Source organism: Gavialis gangeticus, unplaced genomic scaffold (genome assembly GCF_001723915.1).
Source record: "Gavialis gangeticus isolate Ggan-Ray unplaced genomic scaffold, GavGan_comp1, whole genome shotgun sequence".
Taxonomy (NCBI): Eukaryota; Metazoa; Chordata; order Crocodylia; family Gavialidae; genus Gavialis; species Gavialis gangeticus.
In genome coordinates this window covers 216,923,473-216,936,489 of record NW_017729032.1, presented here as the reverse complement: position 1 = coordinate 216,936,489, position 13,017 = coordinate 216,923,473, and the positions used below count along the sequence as shown (strand labels likewise).

The 13,017-nt window shown below is 39.4% G+C and overlaps 1 protein-coding gene across 4 annotated transcripts in view; it reads right to left on the bottom strand.

Annotated features, from left to right (window-relative positions):
• The window catches only part of CRYZL1 (crystallin zeta like 1), a 57,347-nt gene that overhangs the window by 23,728 nt on the left and 20,602 nt on the right, over nucleotides 1–13,017 (bottom strand). For all 4 annotated transcript variants that reach the window (XM_019524961.1, XM_019524960.1, XM_019524963.1 and 1 more), the window contains 5 exons: nucleotides 12,563–12,640; nucleotides 10,720–10,792; nucleotides 9,462–9,506; nucleotides 4,187–4,255; nucleotides 1,417–1,550 (listed from right to left, as the gene is read on the bottom strand). In XM_019524961.1, coding sequence (XP_019380506.1) covers nucleotides 1,417–1,550; nucleotides 4,187–4,255; nucleotides 9,462–9,506; nucleotides 10,720–10,792; nucleotides 12,563–12,640 — 399 coding nt within the window. The remainder of the gene's footprint in view (nucleotides 1–1,416; nucleotides 1,551–4,186; nucleotides 4,256–9,461; nucleotides 9,507–10,719; nucleotides 10,793–12,562; nucleotides 12,641–13,017) is intronic.

Genomic DNA, 13,017 nt, shown 5'->3' with positions numbered 1-13,017 from the left:
TGGGGCGCACAGAACTGGACACAACACTCCAGCTGTGGCCTGACCAGTGTCGCATAGAGGGGGAGGATCACCTCCTTGGCCCTACTTGAGATGCACAACAAGGTCCTGGGAGGGCAGGGGGGGGCATATGGCCCCCGGATCTGCGCAGGCCTGCACGAGGCTCTTCTTGGTGGGAGCTGGGCTCAGAGTGGGCACCAGTGGCGCTGGGAGGAGGCTGCACTCACCCCAGATTTCACTGTTGCTCTGCTCCCAGTGCCACCGCTGCCAGCCACTGACACAGCCCCGGCTCAGTGCCCTGCCTCCACCCATACGCCAGGAAGAGCTGGGGCTGTGCCAGGTGGCTGGCAGCAGCAGTGCTGGGAGTAGAGCTGCAGTGAAATCTGGGGTGGCCTCTGACACCTGCTCCTAGCCCAGCCCCCGCTGAGAAGAGCCTCACACAGCCCCGGCTGCAGACCGCCCTACCCTGTGCAGATCCAGGGGGCACACGGACTCCACCCTCCCAGGGTGCAAGCAGTGGCAGGAGCTCCCTCCTTTACCCCCTCCCTCACCGTGGGGGGCACTGATCTGCCTCCCCCCCCACCCCTTCCACCACACTGGACTTACCAGCTAGAGGCACCTCTCCAAGCTGCTGGGCTGTGTTCCTCACTGCCTCTGTGCTGTGCTGCAGCTGTGCGCATCACAGGCACTTATCGGCCAAATTATCATCCCCATCAGGCCGATATCCAATACAGGTGGCTTTCTTTATTCTGGTACTGATCCGATATCAGACCGATGTATTGGTGCACCGCTAGAAACAGCTTAAATAGCCATAGCTCCAACTGCAGTCCCAGTGATGAAAAGAAACGACAGCTGCATTTACAGGGAATGGCATAGACGATGTCTTTGAGGTTGGTTGCTTAAGGATGAACTGCTCCCAAAGGACCAGCTCCAATCACTTGGTATCTTGTGTACGCTGCAAAGCCACAATTACATTAATGCTACTTTGCTTCAGTGAGCTTAACAGCTTCATCCACAGTTAACAGGACAGCAATACTAAATTAAACAACAACATGAGAGAAAATTAAAGTTGTGGGGAAAGAAAGTCAAACTAGAGACTGCTTCTGCCAGCAATAATTGGTATACAGCATTAAAAGTAAAGAGCAAGTAATAACTCCCAATCCTGTGCCCAGATGTATAAGATTTGCCCAATGCATTATATGGAATATCCGTTTCCCTTTCTTCTGTGTGAACTGCTTAGTAAAGGACACAACGAGAAGTAGGGTAGCAGTTCCTATTAGCCTGACTGGTCATGGCAAATCCTCTGTCCCTCCTTTATAACTAGGTGGCAGAGGTAAGTAAATTATGAAATGTGACTAAGAAGCTATTCCTAAACTATTTTAAAAGGCATGTCTGTAGGGCAACAGCAGTGTTACCTACACTTGCTCCATCCATTACTAGAACAGTTTTTCCAGGAGAGACATGGGAAAGGTAATGTAGAGCTGTATATGCTCGTACACCATCACGGAGGGTCCCTGCTGCTTCAACCCAACAGACTTTTTCTGGTTTGCGAACTATTGGAAAAAAGAAAAACAAACAAACAAAGAGGGAAAAAAGCAGTGGGTGGGTAAGGTGATAGTTCAGTAAGAACAATTTTTTATGACAGATTTTATTCCTGGCTCTTTTACCACTTTGCATAAGAGGGAAAAAATTATCAAAAACCAGGACATTTGCCCAAATAAATACTTTTCCATTTCCTGAAGGTAACAGCACAATGCTGCTGCATGTGTTGTTATTACATGGACAGATGGAATCATTTGAGTGGAGAAAGACATTTGCTGCCTTAAAGAACAGATCATGTCATCTCTGCAGCAAACTGAGCCCTTCAGTTCAAATTAAAATACCATGGTTTGTTTTTTTTTTTAAGCACCCCTTGCACCCTGGCCCCTCAAAAGTTCCCACGGGAAATACATCTTAAAAGGTTCTCTCCACTTTCTTTTACACTGAGAATCCTCAAGCAGAATAAAAAAAAATGTAACTAGCAAGCTTCAACCCATGTGCTGAAGGCTTTATTTCAGCATATGTTGGAACTTTTTCCAAATGTTTTTATAACACATGCATATCTTAAATTTTTGGACCCTTATATTTCACAGTGGGGTGTTTTAACTTGCAACCATGCACAACATCTAAAGGCCAAGATATCAGTGCTTGGGGAAGCTATGTCACTATTTTGCACCATTAAAAGTATTATGAAGTTTTGAGCTTTACCCACATGCTGGTACAGCATGACAAATCAAGAGTCACATTGCAAACTAGGCCTTCCAGGTAGAAATGCATTTGTTTCTCATATAGGTAATCTAAATGGTTCAGCTGAGAATTTAGCATTGACCTAGGAAGCTGTGCTAACTTAGCTAAAATTCTAGCATATAGTTAACTCGATGAATTCTACATTCCTAAGACCCCAAAAGCCCCCCTGAAATATCTTTTCAATCTACAAATCAGGGACTGCAGTTTCACAACTTCCCCAATACCCCTGGGGCACAGAGTAATTACTATGACATCCAAAACAGCTATGGTGATGAACTAGAAGAGAATTCTGGAATTCTCTGAGATGCTGTCTGAATCAACCCATATTACTGTAGACCAAGCAAGAAAATAAAGGAAATCAAAAACAAAGGAGACAGAAGTGTTTTTCTTCCGTAACTAGCACATCTAGTTTGTGAGCAAATTCTTCTAGCCTTCATTTTGCTTAGCCTGCAGTTTTGTATCAGGAAGAGTAATAAACCTTTATCTTCAGTCTCCATAAACTTGTGACTTCTCACAGCAATTAAAAATCATAACCAGAAAGATTTAAGCTAAAAGTGATTCAACCTACAAAACAAAATTAGGAGAGATCAAGGATATTTTGCCAAGTATTTATATAGTTAAAGGAGAAGTCCATTATCACTAAAACAGCTTTCAATAACTGTCTAAAAATCCCTTATAGAACTTTAAAGACTGGTTTTCTCCATGGATAGTGTCAGAACAGAAAGAAACTAGGAAGATACAATACAAATTCATGTAGACAGTGAAGTTGCTGAAGGTGGCAGTGCATCATTAGCAGAGCCAGGAATTAAGCCAAACGTCTGTGATTTTCAGTCCAGTGCTCTCTCCACTAGAGCAAATTACCTCCATGAAAAGCTAACTGAAAACATTATAGCAGCTAAGGAATGAAATGCAGGTGAAAGCAACAGTACTATTTTCCCTGGACTTTCATCTTTTGACATTTCCTCCCTTCACTTCTAAGATGTTAGTGTACATTCCAGGTGTTCCTCTGATCCCAGATGATAATTCAGGATCAGAGGTCAAGGTTCGGAGAGAAGATATTAAATTTCTCAGCAACAGAATGTTTTTAAAATGTTTATCTCTGTGGTAGGTCAGATGAGTCAGCAGGAAGAGAAAGTGAAGCAACAAGAAGGGAAGTTAAGGGGTGGGGGGAAAGCATGAGTCAGCTTGTGTGGTTCAGTCAGAACATTAACTCTCTAATAAAGAGGAACCCAAGGACTTTTTTTATTAGACAAACTGCTGGGAGAGATATTAGACAAGTTTTTGGCACAAAATGCCCCTCCTCCAGTCTGGGAAAAACTCCATACCTGAAAGCTTGTCTTGTTCCATGTACAGAATCTAATTATTGGGGAGTTTTCTTAAATTTTAAAGTATTTTTGGATGTGGGTAAATACAGTAAATCAAATAAACAACATTTCTCCCAACTATACAGTTGATCCAATAAAAGATATTACCAAAAAACCCTTGCTTCTTGCATACTTTCTGGACCATCACAGCTACAACATGCTGGCCCCTCCAAATAACTACTTACTGCAGGGGTGTCAAACGTATCAGGACTTGCAGGCTTATCAGGCCCAGCAGCCAGATTGGGCTCATGGACTGAATAAATGATGCAAGGCCAGCCTTGTGGGCTAGGTTGGACCTACAGACCAGCTCAATGAGGATGCTATGTAGCCTAGCCCGACTTGGTGCCACAGGCAGTGCAAAGGACTAATCTAGAGAGCACTGCATGTGGGTCAACTTCAAGACCCATGATTTGGATGATAGTGCTCCACAGGCCAGTGTTTGACCTCCCTGCATTACTGCTATTACCTGGGAAAACACAAACAGATCAGAGATCCAGTTAACTGGCTGTGAAAGTATTAGAGTGATAGCAATTACATACCCAAATGATGCTCATGAACCAGAATAACTTCACAGACACCAGACTCTTCAGAATCTAGAGGTAAAATTCCTGGGAATATTGAAAATAAACTTTCAATTCAGACCAGGCATGTATTACAAACGAAATATTAGCATAACTTTAAACCACATTTCTTTTCTTCTCGGTTTTACATAACCAAACAGAAAGAATATAGATCTGGTTTACCTCCCTAATAAGAATTGCAAAATCATGGTACTGGAAGGGGCAACAAGGCCTCTTTAATCTAAGCCCTTTGCACTGATGTGGAACTGTTTGTTTCTAAATGATCTCAGAAAGAAGCAATTCATCCCTCTGCCAAGGGAGAGTTTCTGTCCTGAAGAACAGTGGGAGCATATGGGGTTGCAATCATAAGGGTTTAGCACTACTTTGATACTTTTCATTTACACAACTGGGAGGCAAAGATGCACACAGATAGGCATCTGCCCCATTTAAGCCAGTGTTTTGCATTAAAAGGTTGAGAATATTAAGGTAACTCCAAACATTTATCTGTAATTGAAAATTATAAATTGATTCAAGGGTGGAAAGAGTAATATGTTTGTCACACTAAATCAATATGTTTATTATTATTTTATTTTCTGTCTTTATGAATTACAAAAGTGGCATGAACTTCAATGATTAGCAAAGACAGTTTAGGAAGGGAAAGAGGAGAGCCTTTTGAATATTCATTCAAATAAAACATGAATTTGTTTAAATCAGACATCTGCCTGGGATGGTTTAGGAACAGTTATTTTTACATCTTTGTAGGCAGTCAGATTAGAGAGCTCTTGTGGTCGGTCCCTTCTAATGCCATGACTATGGTTCTTATTAGGATGATTTAGGTCAGGGATGTCCAACTTTGGGAGTGGCTAGGGCTGCATGCCATATGGGCCAGATGCCCTCTAGGCTACACATCACCAGCAGCACCCTTCTTCTTAACTGAGTTGCAGGCTCCCTGGACTCTTTGGAGTGCACCCACACCACGCTGCCCCCAGAGCAAGGGGCAGGAAGCAGAAGCCAGAGTAGGGAAGGAGAGCCCAGAGACCCCAAGAGCAGCAGGAGCCAGAGTGATGGGGGAGTGATGCCCAGGTGGGAGTCTGCAGGCTGCAAATTAACCCTTGGCAGGCGCCATGCAGCTCATGGGCTACATGTTGAAACCACCCAGCTCCAAGCAAAGACCAATGGTGCAAGATACCAGTATGTTCCAAGGAGAATGTTAGCATTCTCTTTTCTTGAGCTAATATACTGTTCTTTTGTTAGATTCATGCATTATGAGAAGAGGAATAGATGCTATTTCACTCTGCTCCCCTTTCTATCCTACCCAAGTGGATTAGGTATAGCAAGGAAAGCAAGGAGAAAAGAAAAACAAGAGCTGTCACACTGCAGGTGGGCATAGAAAGGGCAAGGTGTTTTGGAGCACTACGTTTTCGAAGCAATAGGATGGGTGCCAAATAAAAGGCAAGTTGGCAAGAAGGGGCAGAGACCAAGAAGGTGGTGAAAGCTGATGGGAAAGGGAAAAGAGAAAACAGGCAAAGAGAGGGGCAGAAAAAAGGAAAGGGGAAAAAAAAAAAGAAAACAGGAAGAGGAAAAAAAGGAGACAAAGAAGGGAGGCAAAAAGTATATCCTGACCAAAACAATGCCTTTTCAATTGAAGACAGAAGGTTGTGGGTTGAAGAACAACAGATTTTGGCATGAGGTTAGGTTTTGGGACTTCCAAGAGAAGAAAAATAAGATGCAAGAGATGAAAGGAGGAGGGGCATCATATAGCATATTAAAACCCCCAGATCTTCTAATTTTTTAGGCATCTCTGCATCCCTCTCCTACCCAGATCTTAGAGTCTCTGAAAACAAAAAGCTGTATCCATTTACACCAGCAAAGCCTTTGGCTCAAAATTACCACCCAATTTATCTGCCATTTCCTTTAACCATTGTGTAGCCTTTGTACAATGGTGAATCAGCAGTTGCGTTTATACACATCTGCAGCTCATTATACTCCAGAATAGCTATTCTGCAATACCTCCCTGCATGGACATTTATCTACATAATGAAGAGCTTAAAATAACTCATGTGCTTACATTTAGCAAAACCTGAGTTAGATGAAACGTTAGACCTCACTATGATTTGGCTGGAGCCAAAATCCCTTTCACGGTTTCATTTATTATAGAGGCCAAGATAATTCATGAACTTGCACCAAGGACAGAAGCTTCTTATCATCCTGCTTTGCATAATAGGTTTTGACCTGGATGCCATTACCTATATAACCTAGTCAGTCCTTCGGTCCCTTACTTTAATATGCCAGATCCAAAAGAAAAGCAGACAGCTCTCTTCTGAATACAAGCCCTTAGCAGTTTACACATAGTTTTCTGATTTTGAAGACAGTTCAATATTGATTGTATTTCACTTCAAATTTTGAATATGAAAAAATGTATTTAGAATCCTTTCAGAAAAAAGGCCTAGAACAATCCTAAGAGATGTTTAAAGACACTTTGATATTTTACATTTTTTAACTTAAAGGTAGCTCTACTGTACCAAGAGTAAAATGAAGCTTCAATAAATTAAGATATGCCTTTCTTGACAATTAGATGCAAACATTGATATAAAAAGTTGTGTATTTTTTTAGAATTTTTCAAGATTTTAAAATTTTACATATTCTTAAGTAAACACCAAGGCCAAACTTACTTCTGGCTACCTCTGAGAAGCTGCATCATATCAGAAGTAGGAATCTGGAAATTAATGGAAGTCAAGAGTACTAAGTACTCTGAAGAGTCTCAATACTATATTTTGAGCTCTACAGAAAAACACAACTATGGACAGTCAGCCCTTTGAAGAACAGGGTCCAATGTCATTGGCAGAAGGCTTCATGTTATTAAATGCAGCCCTCCATTTCATTTTGGATTTACAGAGTAGTGCTTTATATTAATTTTCATCTTACTTGTTATATAAGGAGAGCTCAGAATTGTTCCAGGCTACTAATGATTGCAGGGTTTTGGTCAAGGGGTAAGTTTTGGCCTTTCTGTGGACTACAGATCAAGAAATGCTCCAAAAACTGCTGCCAGTTCAAGAGCCACAATTAATGCTGTTCTGTGATGCAGTATGCGATCCCTTTTACTTGAAAAGAATAAAATGCTTGTGTTTAATATGTGGGTGGTATAAGATTTATTGTCTGACTCTTCAACTGCTTGCTTTAAAGTACTCCCTCCACCCCCTCAAAAATCACGCTAGAAAAGGCTGTACTGTTGCCATGTCTCAATCAAGGACTAATTGGCACATAAATAAGGGATGCATTATCAGACTCCATATATTTAACTTCAGTATGGACAAATGATAAAATAATAGTATGTTGAACAGGGTACTGACTTTACTACAGGGTCAGCTGCTCTGGGTGATAGTAAAGAAGCATGCAAGCTTACCTGGAGGAACTGATACATAGTACAGCCATGACTCCTTTTATCTTAGCAGAGGTGAATTGTTTGTTTGTCCATAACTTTTGTTGTAAACCTCAGTTTACAACAAATAATTTTGGCAAAGATACTGTGATAGTTAATGATGTAACTTGCTGACAAGAGTAGTATCTACTAGGTAGTAAATTTATTGAGTAATTTCTACCAGGTAGTAAATTTACTCCATAAGGACAGTCACATGACCAACTCTCCGAAGTGAGATGCCTGCAGTGGGCGTTCTTTCAGCATCTAGCTAGTATGTCAAAGGGGAAGCCAAGTTGCACTGAACAAATGCCTATCTTGTGCATCTATTCCTGTAGCCAGTTTTATCCTGATATATGGCATGTAGTAAAGTTACTATTTATTTCTCTGGGGGTATCTTTATTCTGTATTCAAGTGATTTAGCACACAGTAGAACTGTTTATTGTTTGTCTACTCCAGTTTTACTATGCGGTAAGTGTTATCTGTAATCTACAAGAGTCTGGAATATAAATTGGGTGCTACTTTAATCAGATCTAAATGTTATGAACTGTACAATATGTCATCATCAATTATTAAACCACAGGAGTTACTACATTTTTATGTGGAAAGAGTGATTTCAAATTTTCTCTCACTACATTTGAAATTAATACAGGGCTTTCAAAATTCAGAAAATCCTAGACATTTTTAACTGACTTAGGATTTTGATCTAGAGATTTTTGGAACAACAATCAACACACGTTGTTTCATGAAGTCCTTGTGCAAGTTTAAACTTTAATAACTTTGAATGTACACATGAAGACACTAACTGTAAATGCTGATTGAAAACATAATTCATTAAGCTTTAACACAATATACCTCAAATTTCAACATAACCACCCTTTCGTGATACATCATTCAATCCAATTTTCCAACTCATAGAAAGCATATTCCAGTTGCTGCTGAGTGATTCATGAATTGCATTTGCAATCCTTACCCTATGCATAGCTTACACTATGCTAAAAAAACTTAATGCATTATATGCTTTCAATCACCATTTACAGTTTGCTTCTATCACATGTATATCCAAAGTTATTAAAGTTTAAAATTACACAAGGACTTTATAAACACAGTGTATAAAATACATATTTTATATATGCAATATACTATATATTATATATATTATAAGAATCAGATATGCAGAACAAAAATGTATAATAAACTGAAATTTCTAGAACAAAAGTATGCTAAACTGGTTTAATAAACTTGATACAGCCTTGGATCTATGAATAATCCCATGGAAGTTAATGAGTATATGCTTAACATTCCAAAACTCAAATGCCTTGCTGGATCAAGATTTAAATTTAGAATGTCAACGTGGCCAATCCTCAGCAAACTACAAGAAACAGCAAAATTCTGATTACTAGAAGTTACCAAATAAATATATTCTAGAGACTGGTAATAGGTATATAAAATATAAATATTGATGTCACCTTGCATGCCCACAGAAATAGGTATACATCTATAAAAGCAAAACCAAAAAAATCTGTATTCAACTGCACTAGTGGTATAGATGATAAGAAAAATTTACTCGGTGCAGTGAAGCTTTAAGTCCACCCCAGCTGAGTATCTGCCTGTCTCATTCAGATAATTTCCACAACAGTAACTTTTCAATTAGAATTCCAGTTAATGAAAACTGACTACTGCCAAGAGTAAAACATTACTATGACATCAAATTAAAACTTTTTCAGGAAAAAAAAATCAGAATGTCTACTTGTAATGAAAAGATTCACTGTAACCTTAAATAATTCATTAATTTATTTTTAAAATTATTTTAATTGATAAACACCAATATTAACTTACCTACTACTTCATCATCTGGTTGAAAGAAGGACACTTTACTTCCAACTTTAGTGGGGAAAATTTCAATTTGGGCAAGAGGAGAGAAAACAGAAACAAATATTTTTGAATTTAAAACAAACTCTTTAGAGAACTTCATATACTAGCTCTCCCTTACAAAAATAAACTCTTCACGCAGGACAGGCTATATCTTATTCATATATATTAAGCAAATTAACAGACACTTTTCTTCACAGCACTTACCATAGGCACCAAGGCTGTGCGAAGCTTCAGTCGCTGATTTGATTCAGAGATTTGGCCCAATTTGGTGGCTGAATCTCCAAATCAAATCAGGAGACCCATTAATCTCTCTGAATCTAATTGGTTGCCTCCAATTTGATTCGGAGAGATTGGATGATTTGGCCATAGACACAGCTTTATATGATTTTTCTACATACCTCAAGGTACTAGGCAGCTCGTGACCACTGAGATGGTGGGGTGAAGTGTCCTATGGGAGTTGTGGGGGTGTCCCCAGCGCACTTGGCAGTGGACCCAGAAGTGAACTGGAAGTAGTTCCGGTCTACTTCTGGGTCCACTGCTGAACATGAGGGACCCCCTGCACTCCTGTGGGATGCTCTATCCGCTCCATCTCAGCGTTCACAAGCCGCTTGGTACCTTAAGGTATGTAGAAAAAACATATAAAGCTGTGTCCATGGCCGAATCGCTGATTTTCTGAATCAGAATCGAATCTTTGGATTCGGCAAAATTGAATCAGGACAGCTATTCGAATCAGCAAATTGAATCACTGTCCCCCAAATCGGGCTGAATTGAATATAGCCTGCTTTGCACACCCCTAACAAACACCACACCTACAAACACTAAACAAACAAGAAAATGTATAAATGTTTGCAGCATCTGCACTGTAAGCAAAGTAAAGGTGTATGTTCACTGAACTACAGCTTAACTTCCTGAAACTTATTTTGTCCTTACAATTCCAACAAATACTCTTATAAAATAAATCGGAGCCCATTATAACAAGTACAGTAAGTATATTAGCATATTCCATTTAAAACGTTGCCACATGCTGCCTTTTTTACCTCTCAATCTTTTACTTTTCAGTTTAACTATTACATTATTTTATAGTTCAAGAAAATAAATTCCAGATAATTTTACCTCCCAAGACTAATGCTGAATTCAGATCATTCTCACTAACCTAAAACTAGTACACATTTAATTCCTCCCATCAAGGATGAATGTATTACATCACTATCAACAGACTCACCCTCCAACACCACTCCAGAAATCTCCCTCCCAACAGGTAGAAATTCCTTCTCCAACTTCATTTCTGACAAAAGCTAAATTACAAAGTCATGGTTAGAACTTCTATACCAAAATTTTTCCCCTTTAGCCATAAACTAGGGATCATATTATAAGAACACAAGAATTCAAAAATTTTAAAAATGCCCCCTAAGCAAAAACATCATTAAAATAAAAGTGGCATGTACCACATTTTAAAAAATATTAAAAAGTTAATGTTGTTAAGGTCTCTTTCTAAAATTTATTTATAAGAAGCATTTATAAACATTAACAAAGCTAGTAACTACATGAACAAAATTAGTCTCCTAGTACAGTAAAAGCTCTGTTATCCGTCATCTCCTAGGATGCCGGTTAATGAAATATTCCGGTTAATCAAATGTGCACCGTCTGTGTGCTGGGGGACGGGGAGGAGGGCCCCCGCGCAGGCTGCTTTTTCCTGTGCAGACTGCTTTGCCCTGGGCTGTGGGCCAAAATAGTGGTGAAGAAAAACTCAGCTTGTGGCGGCAAAACGGGAAGTCCCCCAGAAGTGGTACTTCTGGTTTCGCTTTTGCCGCATCGCTTAGATGCTGGTTAATAGAGTTTTCTGGCTAATAAAGTGCCGGTTAACACAGCTTTTACTGTATTAAAGTTGTAATTTAGGTCTTAGTGACATTAGCGGATACAGGCCACATGTTCATAAGCCTGAATGCAGAATGGAGTCTATATATTCTGTACTCTTCAACAGAGATTAAAGCCCTACGTAATAAGCTTTTGAGGTCATCTAGTCCAGTCCCCTGCTCAGGGCAGGATCACCCGACTGGACAACCTCAGCCAACTATCTGCCTAACCTACTGTTGAAAACTTTCAAGGATGGAGATTCCACTTCTCCAGGCAGCTTGTTCAAATGTTTGACAACCCTCATAAACAAAGTTCCTCTTAGTGTGCTGCAGTCTGAGGCCATTACTCTTAGTCCTGTCCCCTATAGACACAGAAAAAAAACATCTCCAACCTCTCTGTGACCATCTTCAGGTACCTTAAGGGCAACTGTGAAACCCCATCTCAGTCTTCTCTTCCCCAGACTAAAAAAACCTTGTTCTTTCAGCCTTTCCTTGGAAGTCTATTTCTCAGGTCTCTAATCATTTTTGCTGCTCTCCACTGGATCCTTTCCAACTTATCCACATCCTTCTTGAAGTGTGAGATCCAAACCTGGACACAATACTCCAGGTGAAGTCTCACTAGTGCCAAAAAGAAGAATCACGTCCCTTGATTTGCAAGCAACCCATTTATTGCAAATTAGGATGCTGCTGGCTTTTTTTTTTTTTGTGCAGTAAGAGCACATTGTGAGCTCATATTCAGCTTATGACCCACTGTAACCTCCAGGTCCTTCTTTGCAATACTGCAGCCAAGCCAATCATTTGCCAGTCTGTGTTTTTAACTTCAATGATTCCATCCCAGGTGCAGGACTTTGTACTTGGCCTTACTGAATTTCATGCAATTGATTTTGGATAATTTCTCCAGTTTATCCAGGCCACTTGGGATGCCAGGTTTACCTTCCACAATAGGTACAACTTCACCTAACAGATGAGTTTTATTATGATAGATAGCTCACAGCTGGCAGGTCGATCTCTCAAAAATATTAGGTACCAATGCACAGGTGCCTTTTATTTTACTTACATTAAACAAATTAACTACAACACTGCAATATGATTCTGTTCTCAACTGGCATGGAAATGGAACCATTCTAGTTTATCAGCTGAGGATCTGGTTAAGTTTCCAGATAGAAAGAGTCAACTCTGCTAGCTTTACTCAAATTTTGTAAAAATAAATACCTTTGTATCCATCCAGCTCAGAGCACAGGCTTTAACTTGTACTTTCACATCACTGTCTCCTGCAACAGGAAGGTTTTCCTAAGACAAATTTACACATATTACATTATATAATGCAACATGAATGTGCTGGCAAAAATCAACACAAGACTTTGGGAACTTTTTTTTTTTCTTCAGAGTCTTAAATCCCTAGTATACAATAGTTCACTGTCAAGAATGATTTCACATAAAAAGAAAAAAAGAAAAATAACATTAAATTTATATGTGTTACACCATATATAATCATTTAAATTTTGTATATACTTTTACGATACAGACATTAAAATGTTTAATAAAACCCAATACTGAACTATTCAGAATATTTAGTTTTCATTTAGCAACTAACTTTACAAAACCTACTTATAGTAAAATCAGCACAATAAACTTTCTTTAAATAACTGTGTAATTTAAACTGAAGA